Raw genomic sequence first — 17596 nt, 5'->3', positions numbered from 1 at the left:
CACTGTCAGACAAGTCCTTTTAGTTGGATGCAGTTTTACAGATTCTGAAGGGGAGAAATATGGGACGTCGGCAAATTCCCTGACAGAGCTGATTGGATAATCAAAATATTTTCAGCATTATTTCTCAGCAGATGATTGAAAGACTTGTGTTTGTTCCGGCAAAAGTCTCTGAGGTGATGACGTAACACAAGACTGAGCTACAGTCGTGAAAATCTTCCAAGAAGACGTGTAGAGTAAATCCATTTCAAGATTGCCCATCTGTTCCTTTACGGTATACAGCGGACCAGCGTGTCGTGTTGCTCTGACACATCAGCTGAGCTGTCGGCACTGTGTGGGTCGGTCTGACGACTGATCCATTCATTGTGTTCAGCTGAAGTTACACCCATTTTTCTTTTCGCTGATGATGCTTTATTATCTGTCAGCGGTTCTTGAAAATAAAAACTTTCTAAAGATAATCACTAGAAGAAGTGAGAGGACATTTTTAAACTCTCGATATGCGGACATGTTGGGACATACTATATCGGAAAGAAAAGTAATAAATAAGTTAACAATTTCATAATGATAATCCGATAAATTGCATTCCTGCCACAAGTAATGGTGTTATATCTACTTTGCTATTTTTCTCATTTACAATAAGTGAAGTGCTAAGTCATTTCCTGACTGAACTACAAAACCCTTGTAAGCATCAACAACAAAATGGTACTGTGGAAAGTAGTGTGTTGCTGTAAAAATGGTGAGGAAATGGCAATTAACAATGGAAGAGAGACATACCATCATAAGAATTAAAAATGTAAGTCTTTCCTACAGAGAATATCCAAAGAAAGTAGAGTTTCCTTCACTATCAAAAGGCAGTCGGAAACAAACTAGCAGAAATAGACCTGGCAGGCCCAAATCCAAAAAAGAACCAGAAGACAAGTTTCTGACAGTTAACAGCTTGCGTGATAAGTGACTCAGAGGACGGCAGCTTCAAGCTCAGCGAAGTAGACGAGTAAACCAGTTTCACTTTGTGAAGAGACGACTTGGAGCTGCATGCACGGTTCTGTGACGGTCTGGGTCTGTTTTTCGGTATCCAGGATCGGTGACTTGTACAGAGTGAGAGACACCCTGAACCAAAACCACTCCCAGCGCATTCTGCAGCGCCATGCAACACTCTCTGGCGTGGGCCCAGATAGTCAGGGGTTCATCCTGCACATTAAGATAATGACCCAAAGCACAAGTCCAAACTAGAGTCCAGCCACAGTTCCATGAGTTAAAAAAACCTGGAGTGAAGCTCACACTGTACACTTAAACCCCATCGAGCTGCTTTGGGATGGATTGAGCAGAGGAGTGGAAGCCAAGCAACCTACGAGTGGCCACACATGTATGGCAACTTCAGCAAAATAGTTGGGAGGAACTTTCTGAAGAATATTTGATTTCCATTGTTGAAAGAAGACCGAGAGTGTGTTCAGCTGTTATATCTGTTGACGGTGGCTATATTGATGAGTCAAAACTTTAGAATGCATTTTGGTTTATAAATTGATTCTATGATTTTTTTCCCCCCCATGCTTTCTTATTAGAGTATCAAAAAGCTGGAAAAACTGAGGTGTTCTAAAACTTTTGACTGGTAGCATATAACTACATACTCCAGTTGAGGTTACAGTAAGTATGGTATTGCTTAGTACAGGCAGGATTTTGCTTCTGTTGAACACAAACATTTCATATTTGTTGAGATCGATTATTGAGAATTCGTCGGCCCGTGTCAGTGTTGGTTACAATAACAAGCTCTTCCAGAGTCGCTGAGCCGTGGCGTTTGTAAAACCACAGAGTCTCAGATTTGACATGCTCACACACACACACACACACACACACACACACACACACACACACACACACACACACACACACACACACACACACACACACACACACACACACACACACACACACACACACACACACACACGCCGACAGCTCAATTCCATTTTTTTCTCCACGTTTAGGCTGGAACTGGTGGAAAACGCTCACTGGTATCACGTGCTGGAGTGTCTCTTACCACCTGTTTGAGATCATCATGTTTCATAACACGCGCGGCAGTTTTAATAGGCTTATGTTATTGACCGCACCACAGACGGATATACACAAGCAGATGCACAGACACACACCCGTTAAAGAGTTATGATACTGTTCAGCACCAGAGCGATAACATCTTCTGTACTTTCCTGTTATTATTTAATATTTCTCTCCTCTTTGTCTTCATCCCTTGCTTTGTCTTTCACTCCCTCTTCTTATTTTTAGATCCTTTTTATTTCTTGCAGCCCTCCTCCTCACTCTGGAGGAGTGATATGCAGAGAGAGGAGGAGGAAGAGGAAGAGGACATCTCAATAGTGTTTGAACCAAATGGTCTTTAGAATAAAGAGCAAATATTTAAGCTCACCTTTATTGCTCGTGGTTTTTTTTTTTTTACCCTGATACATCAGAGACTGTAATAAAAAAAACCATGGAAACATGGTTCAGTGTGACAAATAATACAAAGAAATGAAGTTGCAAACCAATGTTCAGAGAATTACGAGAAAGATGAAGTAGATTTGACGTCGCACATTATTACATCATGATTGAATGAGATGTGGACGTAACGATGTCAATGAAGTGTATTGGACTATTTCAGTTAAAGTCATATGTTCAGAAAAATTTATTAAAAAATGTATTTTGATCATTTTTTTTAAACAAATGACGGCAGTCCATGAACTATGTGTTTCAACACTAAATGAGAAAGCGATCCACAACTGGTAATTCTGTTAAAAAAAACAACAACAAAAAAATTGTTTCATTAGGGGAACATAAAATGATAATATAGCATGCTGGGTTATAAACATACCTGCGAGCTTGAACACATTGTGAGGGACCAGAGTCACGAGCCAGAGAGTTTGTTAATGCTAAAGCTTGCAGGCGAGTCACAGAATAAGAGCAGCAAAGAATGTGGCCTCAATTATTAGACTAACCGAGTTCACCTCATCCTACACAAGCAAAATGCACAAGAGGGAAGTGCTGGAGTGGCTTTTTGACGATAACAACAACTGCAGGAAAGGACTGAATTAGTGACAGTGTGGTTTCTGTATTTCGGTTGGTTTGCTGCAAAGGTATTTTGGTGTTATACATTTCTGTGCTGCATTTCTCCTCCGTGCAGCTCTACAGCTGTACAAGTGTTTTGCTTTGTTTTTTTAGGGGAGGGCCTAACAGGAGGCCGTGGGATTTTTACTGTCTGTACAAGAACAGCAGCTGTAGACTGGAGGCTGAATGCTGCTGGATTTTCTTTAGATTATGTCCATCCACCTGTCTCGCATTCATTACTGTAATTTCTCCTGAGCGCCTTCTGGGGAGTACTTTACAAATGTTGCACATATTCTAACACAAAGATCACACATGAGTGGCCAGATGTTGATGTCACTGAGCTCACATGTGAGCCATTTATCTAAATACTGCATAAAAAGTCACATTTGCCTCAAGTGTTTGCAGCAACCATAATTACTATCAGGTTAAAAGGCAAAAGTTCAAAAACCAGTATCATACTGTGGTCCCACTTTTCTGCATGGTTATCTTTGAAAACATACATTATATCTGTTTTTCTATGTACTGAATATATACTGATCTCTCCTGCCTGATCATAGAAAGGTCTACTTGTGTAGTTGATTTGTGTTTCTTTATGCAATGTACATTTGTCTTAGATATGTGTGTTTTCCATGGAATTATGTCAGTAAACGATTTCCATTTTCATGTTCCTCAAGAGTCATTGCAAAATGTTAATATGTGTGAACTGATAATGTCAACAGATATTCAGGGATTTGATGGTAATTTTGTTATGGTAATTCTAGCCTTCAACACATGTAATGGCTTTTGTCTTGCATCTTTTCTCTCCTACGCAAACCTCATATCAAAATATTGTTGTTGGTGTTACTTGCTGCCTAAATCCGTGAGGTATAATCCATTAAAGCTGCAGTCGTTGTGCGTTTCTGTTGTCATCAGAGCCGTTGATGCTTCGGTTTGTGATGCTTTGGGATGTCTGGATTAGATCAGAATGTTTAGGGTGCTGTGCAGACTTTGGTATGAGTTGCACGGGGTTTGTACAAATGTATTTTGTGTTCTCTTCTAACTCGATAAACGCCGAGACAAGTTTCCCCATCAGAGCTCATGAGGACGCCGTATCACAAAGACGTTGGTCCTGTCGGGGTTCAGTCTCTCGCATCCCAGCAGGCCGTCCCATGAAAACAACTGACAATAAGCATGAGGCAATAAAGTGTTGACTTTGTTAAAAAAAAAAAAAAAAAAAAAAAAAAAGGTGTTGCGAACTTGAAACCAACACGTGAACAAAGCTGGAGCACTGGAGGATGTTTTGATCCCTCCCGTTTTCGTCCTCCGCGGTCGAAGGTCTGGCTCAGGGGTGTTGGAGGGCAAACAGCTTATGGGATGAACTGGTATCACGAAAGCCTGAGAGTGTGTGAGAAGTCAAAGAGATAACGTGGAAACACGAACTGTCTCAGCTTCTCCGTTTGCCCCCGGAGCGTCCAGATTCTGGTCACATTTTACCGGCGATCGATTTCAAATCCTGCTTTTTATTCGAGTTGTGCGGAAAGAGGAAGGTGTCGTGGTTTTTTTGCACTCACCTCGCGATCAGATAATCCCGGTGAAGTCCAGCATCTTCCTATGATCCGATAACATGCGTGTTTGGTGGATCACCTTTGTATGTGTACGTGTGGGATTTCTGTCTCTCCCTGTTAGCCGCAAGGTTGGTCCTTGAGAACACGTTCAGCTGGCATCGGCTCATATCGACCCTGCTGTACATGAAGACGCACAGGTTGTGGAAGAAATTACTGTGGAAGAAACACCAGATGTTACTGGATCATTTTCCAGTGGACTTTACAAAAAAAAAGTGTGCTTGACTCTCACATCTGTACCTGAAATAGTTCAATCCTAACTCATGTGACTGAAAATGGCACTGAGCTAAAACGACAGATTTTTGTTTTGCTGTTCAGGTTGTGTTGTTTCACAGAATGTGATGAGGAAATATAATTTCTGACAGGGAAACAGATCCGTGAATCTGTAGACTTATCTGCTCAACTCTGAAATACTTTCCATATTATTTAGTCAGGAGTTACTGCATAGTTTTATCCTTTGTTAAATCTGTTATTCTACTGATAATTTCAATGCTACTCTCAATTCCAGTGAAGGTTCATTGCGATCAGCATTTTTTTGCCCTGCTACCCAGCATTAGCAGTCGTGTTGCGTGATTCCTTTTACAAACCCCAGGGTATTTTTTGTATTCTTTTTGTCAGTCTTTCAAAACTTAAGCTTGTTTTACGCTCTACCTAGCTGGATCTTTGCACCCAGCTGCAGTCCTTTAACTCTTGTAATAAATATTAAATGTGTATTTTGAATCAGGACATAGATAATGATCAGTGACGGTCATCCTCCCTATTCGACATCCTGGTCAACAACATCTTTTGTTGTAGCAGCATTGTGTTGTTTTTGTCTCTTCACAAATGATACACTCACCATCTAACCCAAAACACACTTACCTGCTTTTGTTCCTGTATCCGTATCTCCAATGTGTCAGTTTGGACCATTCATCTTAACTCTGACAACAAAATTAGTTTGTCCTTATTTAATAGAAAATGTTCATCCACATGTAACCCTAACCCTAACCCTAACCCAATGAACTAATTTACCCTGTGAAAAAGATTTGAGGTTTTAGTGACACCCCCCCCTTTTTGTTTTTAAAAAATCAGTTCAACCAACACAGTTTTTAGCTTTTGAATGTTTAAATAGCTGTTTATAACTATTGTGTTGTTTTTGGGATAATTCAAGGTATTTTGCACCAGACGATTGTCATTAAAACTATAGACATGGACATTTTCATCACATACAATCTGAGCCCCAACAAAGAAAAGTTAAAGTTTATAAGATATTGTGGCACAGTTTTATTAGTCCAGCCCACTCAAGATGAGATTGGGCTGTACAGTATGTGGCCCTTGAACTTCAATACGTTGTATGTCCCTGCAACTAATCTTTTCTCCATTTCTCCATTTCAAACTCAACCTTTTAAGGCAGCCAAGTTAGTTTATTTTGATCTAAAGTAGTGGTTACTTTTATAGTAAATCAACCACTTTGCAACTTTTTCACCCCTGTGGAAAATGTCTATATTTGATGTGCGTATTTTAATATTTGGGTAGCCATGCAATGCATTGTGATGATGGCAGTCTGTGTGAATCACTTTGATACAACGGCTGCTCCGTACGTGATATACAGCTTTGTATATATCGCCTGACTGATATAGAGTATAAATCGGGGCTTCCCAGCGTGACCTACAAACCTTTTGAAACTAAGAAATGTGATTTACTGTGACGGTAATAGGGGAAAGTGAATTACTGCGCAGGGCGGTTCTTGCTTGGACACCTCGTCTCCACATTGAGCTGGAAATGGCAAATGTTTTTTGTTTAGTTTTTTCCATCGAGAGGAGTGGTTTGGTCGCTGGAGCATTTAAAAAAACAAAACAAATAAACAATGAAAATGTTAATCGTACTTTCACACTCCCTAACAGTAGGTAGATGGTAATTTTAGTGAGTAAACTTGTTTACATATGCTAATCCAGCATATTGAAACACAGGTACAACAGTATGAATATGAAATATGGATTTTATTGAATCAAGGGCAATGATTCCTTTGTTGTGTGCAGGGAGGTTTTGACACTTGAACATTTTAACGGCTCAAAACTGAAGTGGCATTTTAGACCTATACTCTAAAACATCTCAGGAAAGATCAGTTTTCTTTCCTATTGGTACATGAAATCTCAGTTGTGTCTGTAAAAGAAAAAGAGGCTGAAATTGCTGAAGTAAAGCATTTTAGCTGCAGCTAATTGACCACAAAAGGGACCATTTCTCTCTCTGCAGTGCCATTTTCAGGATATTTCATTAAACATGTTACATTTTTCTTGCATGCACTTGTATTTGATGCTATTCCAGAATCACAGGTTCAAATTGCGCCTTATTGTGATTCGGTGTAATTGAAGTTATTGCAGGGTGGCGCGGGGTCCTGAAGCCAGAGAGAACCACTCATATAGACGATCTGGAAAATGAACTTCCAAGACCTAAATCATGATGCAGTTTGTTTAAGTGTGGCATACACACTTTATCCTAGCACGTCTGTCTGCTGCATATCTGTGGGTTTCCCTTTAACATCCAGTCCTGGAAGAGCACGGCTTTCCCTTGGTGCATTATCACCGGTGGACACACACACACGCACACACACACACACACACACACACACACACACACACACACACACACACACACACACACACACACACACACACACACACACACACACACACACACACACACACACACACACACACACACACACACACACACACACACACACACAAAACCTGAATGAGTCAGAATTCTCAGGGTAACCACATCCTCCACAGCATGGCCTCATTCCCTCCGGTTCCACCTTCCAGTGTCTGTCCCCGGGGCTCCAGCTCCAGCTCTCGCCCTCTCCCCCAGTGCACTCTTGACCAGTGCACCCACAGCAGATGGAGAGCAAAAAGAAAACTGTGTCACCACCCGCCATGACTCGCTTAATCACCCCTCCCCTTTTCTCTATCTCTCTCGCTCTCTCCCCTCCCACTCCCTTCTTCCCTCAGTCCCAGGATTTAGTGCGTCAAACATTGATTTGTCTATATTTTTAGAGCAGCTGTGCTTGAATATGTGTGCGCACTGTATTGGGTTGTGTGTGCGTGTGCACCAGACACGGCTCTGTGCTCCGTCGTGGGCAGTTTGACTGTGTTTGGGTGCATCCCTGTGTGTCTGTGTGTGTTTCAGAATGTATCAGGGCTCCTTTTTCTAAGTTAATCCCTTAAGAAGAGGTGTGGTTCTCTCTCTCTCTCTCTCTGTCTCTCTCTCTCTCTCTCTCTCTCTCTCTCTCTCTCTCTCTCTCTCTCTCTCTCTCTCTCTGTCTCTCTGTCTCTCTCTCTCTCTCTCGCCCTCCCTCTCTCCTGTCTGTGTCCCTCACTCCGAGCACAGTATCATCACATGCTTTCTCGCTCCTCTCATCTCTATCTGGAGCTGTTATTGCCGTGGCCGCTAGTCTGAGGGAATTCTTGCTCTCAGCGTCTCAGCCTTGCATCTTCTCTCATCTGCTGAGGTTGTTGAGTGAGATGAGTTCTTGGGGCGAGATGGGGGAGGCCATCGAACTCAGGTGAGTCAGACACTTAGAATCTTAGAATCATGGAGGGGGGGGGTTATTGTTTTGTCTGTTTATGCGAAAACAAGCTGCAGATGTCCAGCATGCACGTTCCTATTCGGAAGGTTCCCTACCCACATGCCTTTTAATATGTATTTTCCCACATGCAAGTGTGATCGTGCACCTGGCTGCGTTTTTGCTGCAAACTAGGTCGACTGTTACTGTAGCAGTCAGCACCTTGGGCTGTATTCCTCAGCCTCACCCCGTTTTCTGCCCATCAAGTTGACCCTGTTTTCAGCATGGGAGAAATCTGCAAGCTCTGTGGAGGTCACCGAAAAGATTTCACCACAGTGGCATCTTTTCTTGTGGCGTGATTGGCTGTGGTGGTATTTTCAGTCTCTGCCACACTGATAATAGGTCTCGTCCAACCTGTATCCACGGAGCTCATAGCGGCTAATAGCCTTAGCAGATGCATTAGCCCTCGTGCCCATATGGAAGAGATTAAACTGCTAAATTGATACAAACGCCCAACTTTTTTTTCTTTCTTGCACAGTGTTCCTGCCTTCGTGTGTTTTGGGTGGACACACGTGCATAAGACTGTTTCCAATCCTTTTTCTGGGTTCAGTGGTCAGTACACTGGTTTGCTTTGCTTTAATAGTCCCTGTTGAATGTGGCACTTCCTCCACTGGGTTTCTCGCTCCCGGCGTTTCCTCGCCGTCTCGATTGGATAATTGAGGAGGCCAGCTCTCTTGTGCATAATAGAAAATGAATGAAGCGGACGAGTGAGAATGCTGCAGGAGACAAAGACCTGTGCGATGAGTGAAATGAGGACAAATGGAGAACAGCAGGACAAGAGGCTCAACAGGAGGGTGAAGATGAGAGGCGGGTGTGGGAAACTAAAAGTCTGGCTGGGGAGAGTCAAAATAGTTGAAGGAAGAGAGCGATTAGACTGAATGTAAGGATAAAAGTAAAATATGTTGAGAAAATATACTTAACTTTGACAAGTTAGCGTAAACAAGAAGCATTAAAAACATGAAAATTAAGAATGTTTCAACAATACTGATGTTAGGGTTGGACTATTGGAGTCCATGGCCCTTCCTGGTCCTTTCATCCCGAACTTGGTTGTCTAAAAAAAAAGTCTCAAGAGAGCAAGAAACATTTTACTATTTATCAAGCAAAGATATCCAAGTGCAATGTTCAAGCGCTGGTCCTTGGACAAGTGCCGTACAAAGAAGAATGACGCATCCTCAGAGTGCCAGACTTTCGATTTCAAACTGTTTTCGTCCAGGTCTTGTCCAAACCCTCTGATAATAAGCTGAACTTTACACAATAGATCAATTTGGGAAATGATGTCTTGAAAAGATGTCCCATCAGTTCATCTGTGAAAATATTCTGTGGAAGATCATTGGTTTTTCAGAGTGATCTGTGGCCTTGACTGTATCATACCGTTTAATATTGAATGTTTTGTTTTAATGTCCGATACGAAACAGATGACCAGAACCACCTGAACAAAGGCACTCTATTCTAGCATTTAGGCCTCAAATAGCATACTAGCATAATTATTAGTACAAGATAATGGTAATTTTTGTTATAAATGTAGTATTTTTCACTGCAATGCACAAAGAACTTCAAACCTAAAGCAAGGATGTTTACATCATTGTTGGTTTGGGAAATTCAGCGATTGTAGCCATCTACATTTTTCTCTGACACTGGAGTCTGATGCAAAAATCTGCACAATTCCAGCCCAAGGGTGGAGTTGTCAAAACGCAAAGACATTACAACAGCAACAAAAAGATCCTCGGCTTCAGGAACATTTGTGGGGAGCAGAACTGGGTTCAACTCGTCAGTGGTGTCACTTCGTCTATTGACGTTTTGACTCTGGCTTCAGACCGAGCTTATTCCTCAAATCTGTCCATTTTACAAACTTCATCTCTGTCCTCAGGGGTGAGCGTGCATTGTGCACCCGGTGCCGCAACATCATAAGTGCAGTGCAGACGATAAGCTGTCCTGTGGGCTCTGGTCGAGTGCTGATAGGTGGGACGTGCGAAGTGGGAACACGGCACAACAATACAACGCTGGAGCGTATCGACGAGACTGCTCTACTTCACGCCTGGCTGCACGGCGTTCAGATTAGCTTCCACCCGCACAAACGATCACACTCTTTTGGTCACAGTCACAGGAACTCGCAGACGTGCAAACTCGAACACGCTTTGATAAACATGAATACGACGGTGCTCGTAGATACACACAGTGACTAGTGCTAGTAAGGCGAGCCTGCTGCTTCAGCCTGCTGTTCCAAGGGCAGAGGGGGATTTGGATATTGTTATGTTAATCTGCCTCTCTTTTGCATCTTGGAACTCATTCAGTCTTGCACACACTAGCAGACAACCACAGGTACAAACACGTGCAGAAACGGGCTTTTGTGCACAAGTGCATGCAGTTTGTGTCGCCAACAGTGAACATCTTTTTTCTGATGGAAGACGGTGAAAGCGAGTCATCCTGCGCACGCACACACACGCTCGCACGCACGCTCACACGCGCACGCACGCACGCACGCGCGATCTTGTCCAGGCTTAACTTGGGTGGATGGGAACTGAAGCAGTGGCAAGACGGACGGTGACACAGCACTGTGATTACCCTGAGGAAGAAGATAACGTGTGTGCGCGTACATATGTGCGTGGGTATGTGCGTGGGTATGTGTGTGCGTTCCCCAGCGTCTGGGTGACGGTGCGTGCGCACAAGCCCGAATCCCTGCATCTCCAGGGCTTCTCTGTTCCTCTGCGAAAGCTGATGCAATGTAATTCAGAGTTTCCCTGCTAAATCCTATTTGCCGGGCAGACTTGGGGAAGCAGATAAAGTTAATTGCAGGATGTTTTCTCAGACTCCCAGCTTTGCAGGGACTGACCTCCTCATCCAATCGTTCCCCTACATGTTACTTCACTTTTGTTGGCGCACTATCGTCGCTGTTATTTACGTTCTCTTTTCTATTAAGTGTACTGCTCTGAATTGAACTGATGTCAGTGTTATGTGCCTCGGGTCAGTAAAGCACGGAGAGAGGAAACGTGTGTCTTCTCTGCTTGTTCATTATGAAATATGTTTGCACATGTGCATTGCATATTCTGTCCACACAAATGTGAGAGACAAATGTGGATACCAGTAAAACTCACTCAGCCACGACAGAGTCAACTTTGAAAGTGTGGGCTGCGTCCCAGACTCATCCATCTTCACAGTACCGACAGTTCATTTCCTTTAAAGTGGCTCTCTTTGAGTTTGTAAGTTGTCCAAGTTGCAGTAAAGTTCACTCTTTGACTACAAAGGGATTGCAGACTCACAGTTCATCTGTTGGCATTGATCAAACCTCTGGATTTATGTTCATTATAGTTAATTATTTAGAGTTTTGGGCCAAGTACATGTAGATCTGTAATTAGTGCAATTGCCTAATTCTTTCCATGACCTTGGCATCTACACACTGATTGTTGTGTTAAAAAGTCTGTTTTGACTTTCCGAGATGTATAAAAAGACAGATCACAGAAAGAGCTCCATTGTGGTGTACGATCTTAACCTTCAGAGCGAGAGTTCAGCTAATCCCCGACAGAGTTGTCCTGGTTGAAAATGTTCTCTCCATTTACAGCCACACCCAACAGCTGTTTTCACCAAAACATGGAAAAATGTGTGACTCTCCGACAACAGACTTGCATCATTTTTGTTTTTTTGGGTTTCACATTACTCAACACATACCACTCTTCCCTGACTATGACTCTAAAACGAATAAACGGATAAATTGGTAAGGTGATGGTTTAGAGAGCAAACATCGGACTGCAGGAATTAGTCAGCACGAGTAGGAAGTGGAAGAGCTTTGACTTCCAAGTCAAAAATAACGATACATCTGAGGTGCTGTCAAAGTAGTAAATTCTTACTGGAAAACGGAACATTTTCGACTCTCTTAAGCACAGTGAAATTCATGCATGTCTCAAAGAAACAGTGTTTCTTAGATATGGGCTCAGGTATGAATCCACTGGAAATAACCAGACTTCAATCAAGTATGGAAGAACCACAATCCACACTTCTTGATCTGGACAAATGTCGAAAAATCAAGTTGAATGTCCGAAAAGGAGTGGGAAGAACTACAATTGATCAAATCCCACCCCTTAGCCATAAGTAATATACATTCTGTCTATCTATCCATCTATCTATCTCTATATCTGTATGTCTCTCTATCTCTCTATGAATACATGGGGTCATTTCAGTGGTGGTTGAAACAGTAGATCAGCACAAGTGACTTGTCCTCAAGTGTGATTTTATTCAGTGAATGTTATTGAAGGAGCCAATGTTGGTTAGAAGGTTGAATCACTCTCATGTATGTGATCATCACCACCATGATCCAGTCACCCTTTGACTGCAAGAATTCCCGCTGCCAGGGCCTCTAATCTGATTATGCAAGATGACCACACACACACACACGCACACCTGTGTGCGTGCTTACTGTAATTATATATTTGCAGCTTCCTGTAATCTTTCATCTCGCCCAGAAAAAAAAAAAAAAAACTCTCTCAAAGACCTTGTTGCATTGGAGGGTCAGAAGAAGAACAGAATGTGTGTGCGTGTGTGTGCGTGCGTGTGCGTGCGTGCGCGTGCATGTGTGTGTGTGTGTCCCAGTGAAAGTCAGTCTCATTGACATGTTTGTTAAACATGTTGACGGGGTGACTCACTACACACACACACACACGCTCTCTCTCGCCGTCCTTGTAATTCATCTATCTTACAGTGTTGTAGTTCTCGATGAGTATTTCTTTTTCTCTGGATTTCAGCCTCAATAACTGAACTAATAGCCTCACATTTTGAACACGGTGTGACCGGAGACATCAATAAATGACACGCCTGTGGTAGAAGGATGAATCTCAAAAGCCAAATGCCATCTGACAGTATCAAGGATGATTTAGTTTGTTACTCTTCATTTACAAATATTATAATAACTTGGTGTGACCTCTGATCATAGAACACGTTTGCTATATTCTGGAAATGTTAAGGTCAGTCATTTTTAACCATTTTTTACCAAGAGTGAAATTCAGAGCCAAGCTTGTCTGTTAAGATTAAAGAAACAGAAAAATTGATAATTTGAGAAACTACTGCAGATTTGTTCACATCTGGAGACCCTTTCCTGAGTCAAATACATTGAAAGTGGGTTTTGTTGTCACTTCCATACTGAAGAGTTTCAACGAATTACATTTCCGATGTATTATTTTGCTGATGATAGTGAATTTATTGCGGTACAGGTCTGACGCTTTATAATAAACAAATGCATTTTAGAGCAAGGAAAATTATTCAAGGGTGAATTAATGTCCCGTGTGATATGTTTTGAGCAGTGGAGATGAGCATCACATAAAAACTACCACGGATTGTGGAACAGGCCTGAATTTTATTGACGGAGATATACGATCATTTGAATGTTTTACAGTGGGAATCTTGTTTATAGAGCAAACTAAGGTGTGTGTGTGTGTGTGTGTGTGTGTGTGTGTGTGTGTGTGTGTGTGTGTGTGTGTGTGTGTGTGTGTGTGTGTGTGTGTGTGTGTGTGTGTGTGTGTGTGTGTGTGTGTGTGTGTGTGTGTGTGTGTGTGTGTGTGTGTGTGTGGGAGGTACACACAATAGATTCCTCAGCTGCCGCCGTCCGTCACTCTTATGAACAGAGGCCGTCCATTTCTGACGCGGTCCGATAATTTTTTGCCTCCTCACTTGCAGAAATGCACGCTTCATGAATCGCCCACACAGCGGACTATATACAGCATTCATCCGTATTCTCACAGAGAACCTCTGCTTTTTTGTCTGCGCTCACTCTGGCTGCAGCACCTCGGGCCGTTTATGCTGCGTATTAGCCTGTTTTGTATGTTTGTGCATGGAGTCGCAGGAAACGTCAGCTCAGTCGTTTCGACATTTATGCTCGTTTCTCAGCTCTGATCAGACCGGTGAGTTAGGAAATGATGACAACGGGGCTGATTTGTTGTCTTTGTTATGAACAAGTTGACCTTCACCAGGTTCTGTAACAGCATTTCAGGTTCATGTTGTTTCACTTTTCAATGATATCCTAATTTTGTTTGAGCTACAATTGTAGTTGAAATGCGATTTTTGTAGTTGGTGATGATCGTTGCTCTCGTGTACGAGTTCTCCACAGAAATAAATGCAATGTTGAAGTTATGTATTCAGAGTTATGTTTATTTATGAGTTGATTTCTTCCAATAAAAGTGCTTTAGATTGAGAGTTTTCAGGTGGAGACGCTGGCCTCAATTGATGCATCTTTCTCATTTGTCTCATGCACACACACACACACACACACACACACACACACACACACACACACACACACACACACACACACACACACACACACACACACACACACACACACACACACACACACACACACACACACACACACACAGGCACGCACGTGCGTGCGTGTACATACACTCACAGACTACTCCAATGAATAAGGCTATCCTCTCCCGGGTCAGACTGCAGTCTAAACACAAATGTACTGCTTTGTCTTCGCTGGCTCCCTCCTTCATATTTTTCAATCATACACTCGTGTACAGAAAAACACAGACCACCTGTCGCTCTCTCGGTCTTTGAAAGAGGAAGTCTGGCAGTGATTTCAGGATGATGAGGAAAAGTGTGTGTGTGTGTGTGTGTGTGTGTGTGTGTGTGTGTGTGTGTGTGTGTGTGTGTGTGTGTGTGTGTGTGTGTGTGTGTGTGTGTGTGTGTGTGTGTGTGTGTGTGTGTGTGTGTGTGTGTGTGTGTGTGTGCGTGCGTGCGTGCGTGCGTGCGTGCGTGCGTGCGTGTGTCCTTATGTGGGTCATTTGGTGTCATCCAAAGTCTGCAGGGCCCAAGAAATGGGTCAGTTTAAGTTGGAGGTGTGTGTGCGTGTGCACGCTACCGTGCATCTTTGTTGTATTTTGTTACTCCAATAGTCCAAAATAAAGCTCTTTATGTTTATTATAGTGTTTTGCGAGAAATATCACATACAGTATTATTCTATGCTTTCATCCCGGCGCAGTGCAATAAAGACATTGAACTTGGTGTAGCTGTGGGAGAGCAAAACTCTGGTGTGTTTCTTCCACTCTGACTTTAAATTTACTGAGTCACACTGAAAACTTTGGCAAATCACATCATCTTTTCAGCGGCACAGCCAAAAACATTGAAATTTCCTGAACACTGTGTTCACATAAATTGACGGGATTAGTGACGACTAAGCGAAGAAACGCCCCCACACCCACCCCCCCGCCACACTCCCACACTCACCCACCACCCCACCCACGCCTCCATCACAGCAAACACACACGCTTACAAGTGCACACACTTGGACAAACAGTCCATCCCTCACTGCTCACTCCTTGTTTCTCTGGCACTGCAGACAGATGACTTACCGTAATGTTAGGTGGCAGTGACTCATTGTGTGTGTGTGTGTGTGTGCAGCATCACCCCTTTCTCACCCGCCCTCCTCCTCCGCCTGCTTCGTCTCCAGTGTGTTTAGTGAGCATATGGTTGTGAAGACGTGTGAGGGAGGAGCGTGTCCCGTTTTGCCAAAAAACCTCTGAGCTGCTGTTAAACATGGAACATCTGGATCGGGGAGGGGCATTCAGTGTGTGTGTGCATATATGGTGTGTGTGTTTAGGTACATGTGTGTGAAAGAAAGGCAATGGGCCAGATATATCAATCAGACTCACATCTGGCAGGCACCAAGTGCAGCTGGACACACGTACAGCTTACACATGCAGCTTACACGCACGCACGCACGCACGCACGCACGCACACACACACACACACACACACACACACAGTGAAAGGGTAAAACATGGATATTGCTTGTATTAAAAAAAAATAATAATAATAATCACACCCACACTGCAAATAACACCCAATGTTCTACCAGCTGAAGCACAAGGTGCACATTTTTTACCAAATTCTATTAGCCTGTCTGCGTAGGCATGCGTTTCACACCAAGTTTATTCCCTGTGAAACCCATTCCCTCATATTCAAACCCGCTGGTGCAGCTGCCGTTAAGATCTGGAGGGATGACCGCAGAGACGATGAAGAATATGGATAAGTGATGAAGGGAGGTCAACCCAGGTGAACAACATTTAAATATCTGCGACATAACATCACGTGAGCACAAGTGCTCCTTTTTGCCACCTCCTCCGCAGCAATACATTCCAGATGGTCGCTAACTGGAATTCTGGACGTGGAACAACTGTGTTTTTTGGCCTCCTGTTTGTGTAGACTGCACTCAAGTACTTATGAGTTTTTGTGTGGCTTTATGACCAGAGCAGGACTTTATTTGCACAGTTGATTTATAGATTTATTTTCGCGCTTTGCATCCTGGCCTTCCCGCCAGCTCACCCCGACTGTCTGCCCTTCGCCTCTTTCCCATCGTGCAGATGGTTCTTGTTGTGCAGGGTGAGGTCACAGCCATGCAAGGCCCCTTGCACGCTTGGTTATGTCTCCACCCTGGAGTGTCTCTCCATCGAAAGAGTGTTTACGACCAGGCTGCTTCATTTCACACCGTGCTGCCTATCGAGACGGGGACGACCAACTTGTTTTCACCTGTATTTTCAGTGTACTCTGGGTTTTGGTTTATCAAGCAGACATGATGTGTGAGTATGTTTTTCTCCTTGATCTGGTTCTTAACCCTGCATGAGAACAACGGTCCAGACTGAGAGACTCCGCTTCTGGTGGAAGATTGTGATGGTTTAGGGCCTTTCTGTGTGCAGTTTGCAATTTCTTTTTGTCTCCTAAAGGGTTTTTTTTTCTCTGTAGTCCAGCTTCCTTATGCAACACAAAGTTGTGTGTATTTGTTAATTGTTGACTGTGCGTTATGTGAGAAGATAGATGCCACATTTAATTATTTTTTGCGAAATATAAAGTGATGGTTGAACGATCAGGTTTGTTTGGTTGTGGGTTCCTGCAGCAAATACCACCCCGGACATGAACGTCCACTGATCAAACATATGAAGGTTTGCTTTGTCACCCTTAAAGATCAAGTCACCTCCAGGGCAAGGCACCAGAGGCTCCTAGACGTCCTACCTATTATCTAGGAAGACGGCTAACAGTCAGACAGTAGATCCTGTACATCAAACCTAAAAAGCAGTATATTCACAGGTCCTACTGATTTCATCTTATTCATATCAATGGGATACCTTCAGAGAAGATGGTGTGTATCTCTCAAATTCACACTCATGTTTCACGCTCTCTTAAAGATGAATTGGACAACTTTTGGTGGGCATATTTAACTCAACGATTATACCGTAGACAATACTAATTATAACATACTAATCCCATGACATTAAACACTCGGATAAAGTGCAAGTAAGGAAACTCAGGATTTGTA

General features: G+C 43.0%; 1 protein-coding gene across 2 annotated transcripts in view; it reads left to right on the top strand.

Annotated features, from left to right (window-relative positions):
• Positions 1-17596, top strand: part of numbl (NUMB like endocytic adaptor protein) — a 66405-nt gene that overhangs the window by 25141 nt on the left and 23668 nt on the right. Inside the window, exon 1 of one of the 2 annotated variants that reach the window (XM_080505034.1) lies at positions 8098-8232. The exons of the other annotated variant lie outside the window; for it this stretch is intronic. Within the exon in view, the coding sequence (XP_080361160.1) occupies positions 8192-8232 (41 nt within the window). The 5' untranslated portion in view covers positions 8098-8191. Of the gene's footprint in view, positions 1-8097; positions 8233-17596 lie in introns of those variants that run through there. 2 annotated transcript variants of the gene reach the window in all.

The sequence above is a fragment of the Blennius ocellaris genome, assembly GCF_963422515.1.
Source record: "Blennius ocellaris genome assembly, chromosome: 2".
Taxonomy (NCBI): Eukaryota; Metazoa; Chordata; class Actinopteri; order Blenniiformes; family Blenniidae; genus Blennius; species Blennius ocellaris.
Note: the sequence above shows the minus strand (reverse complement) of the source record. Positions and strands in the feature narration are given on the sequence as shown.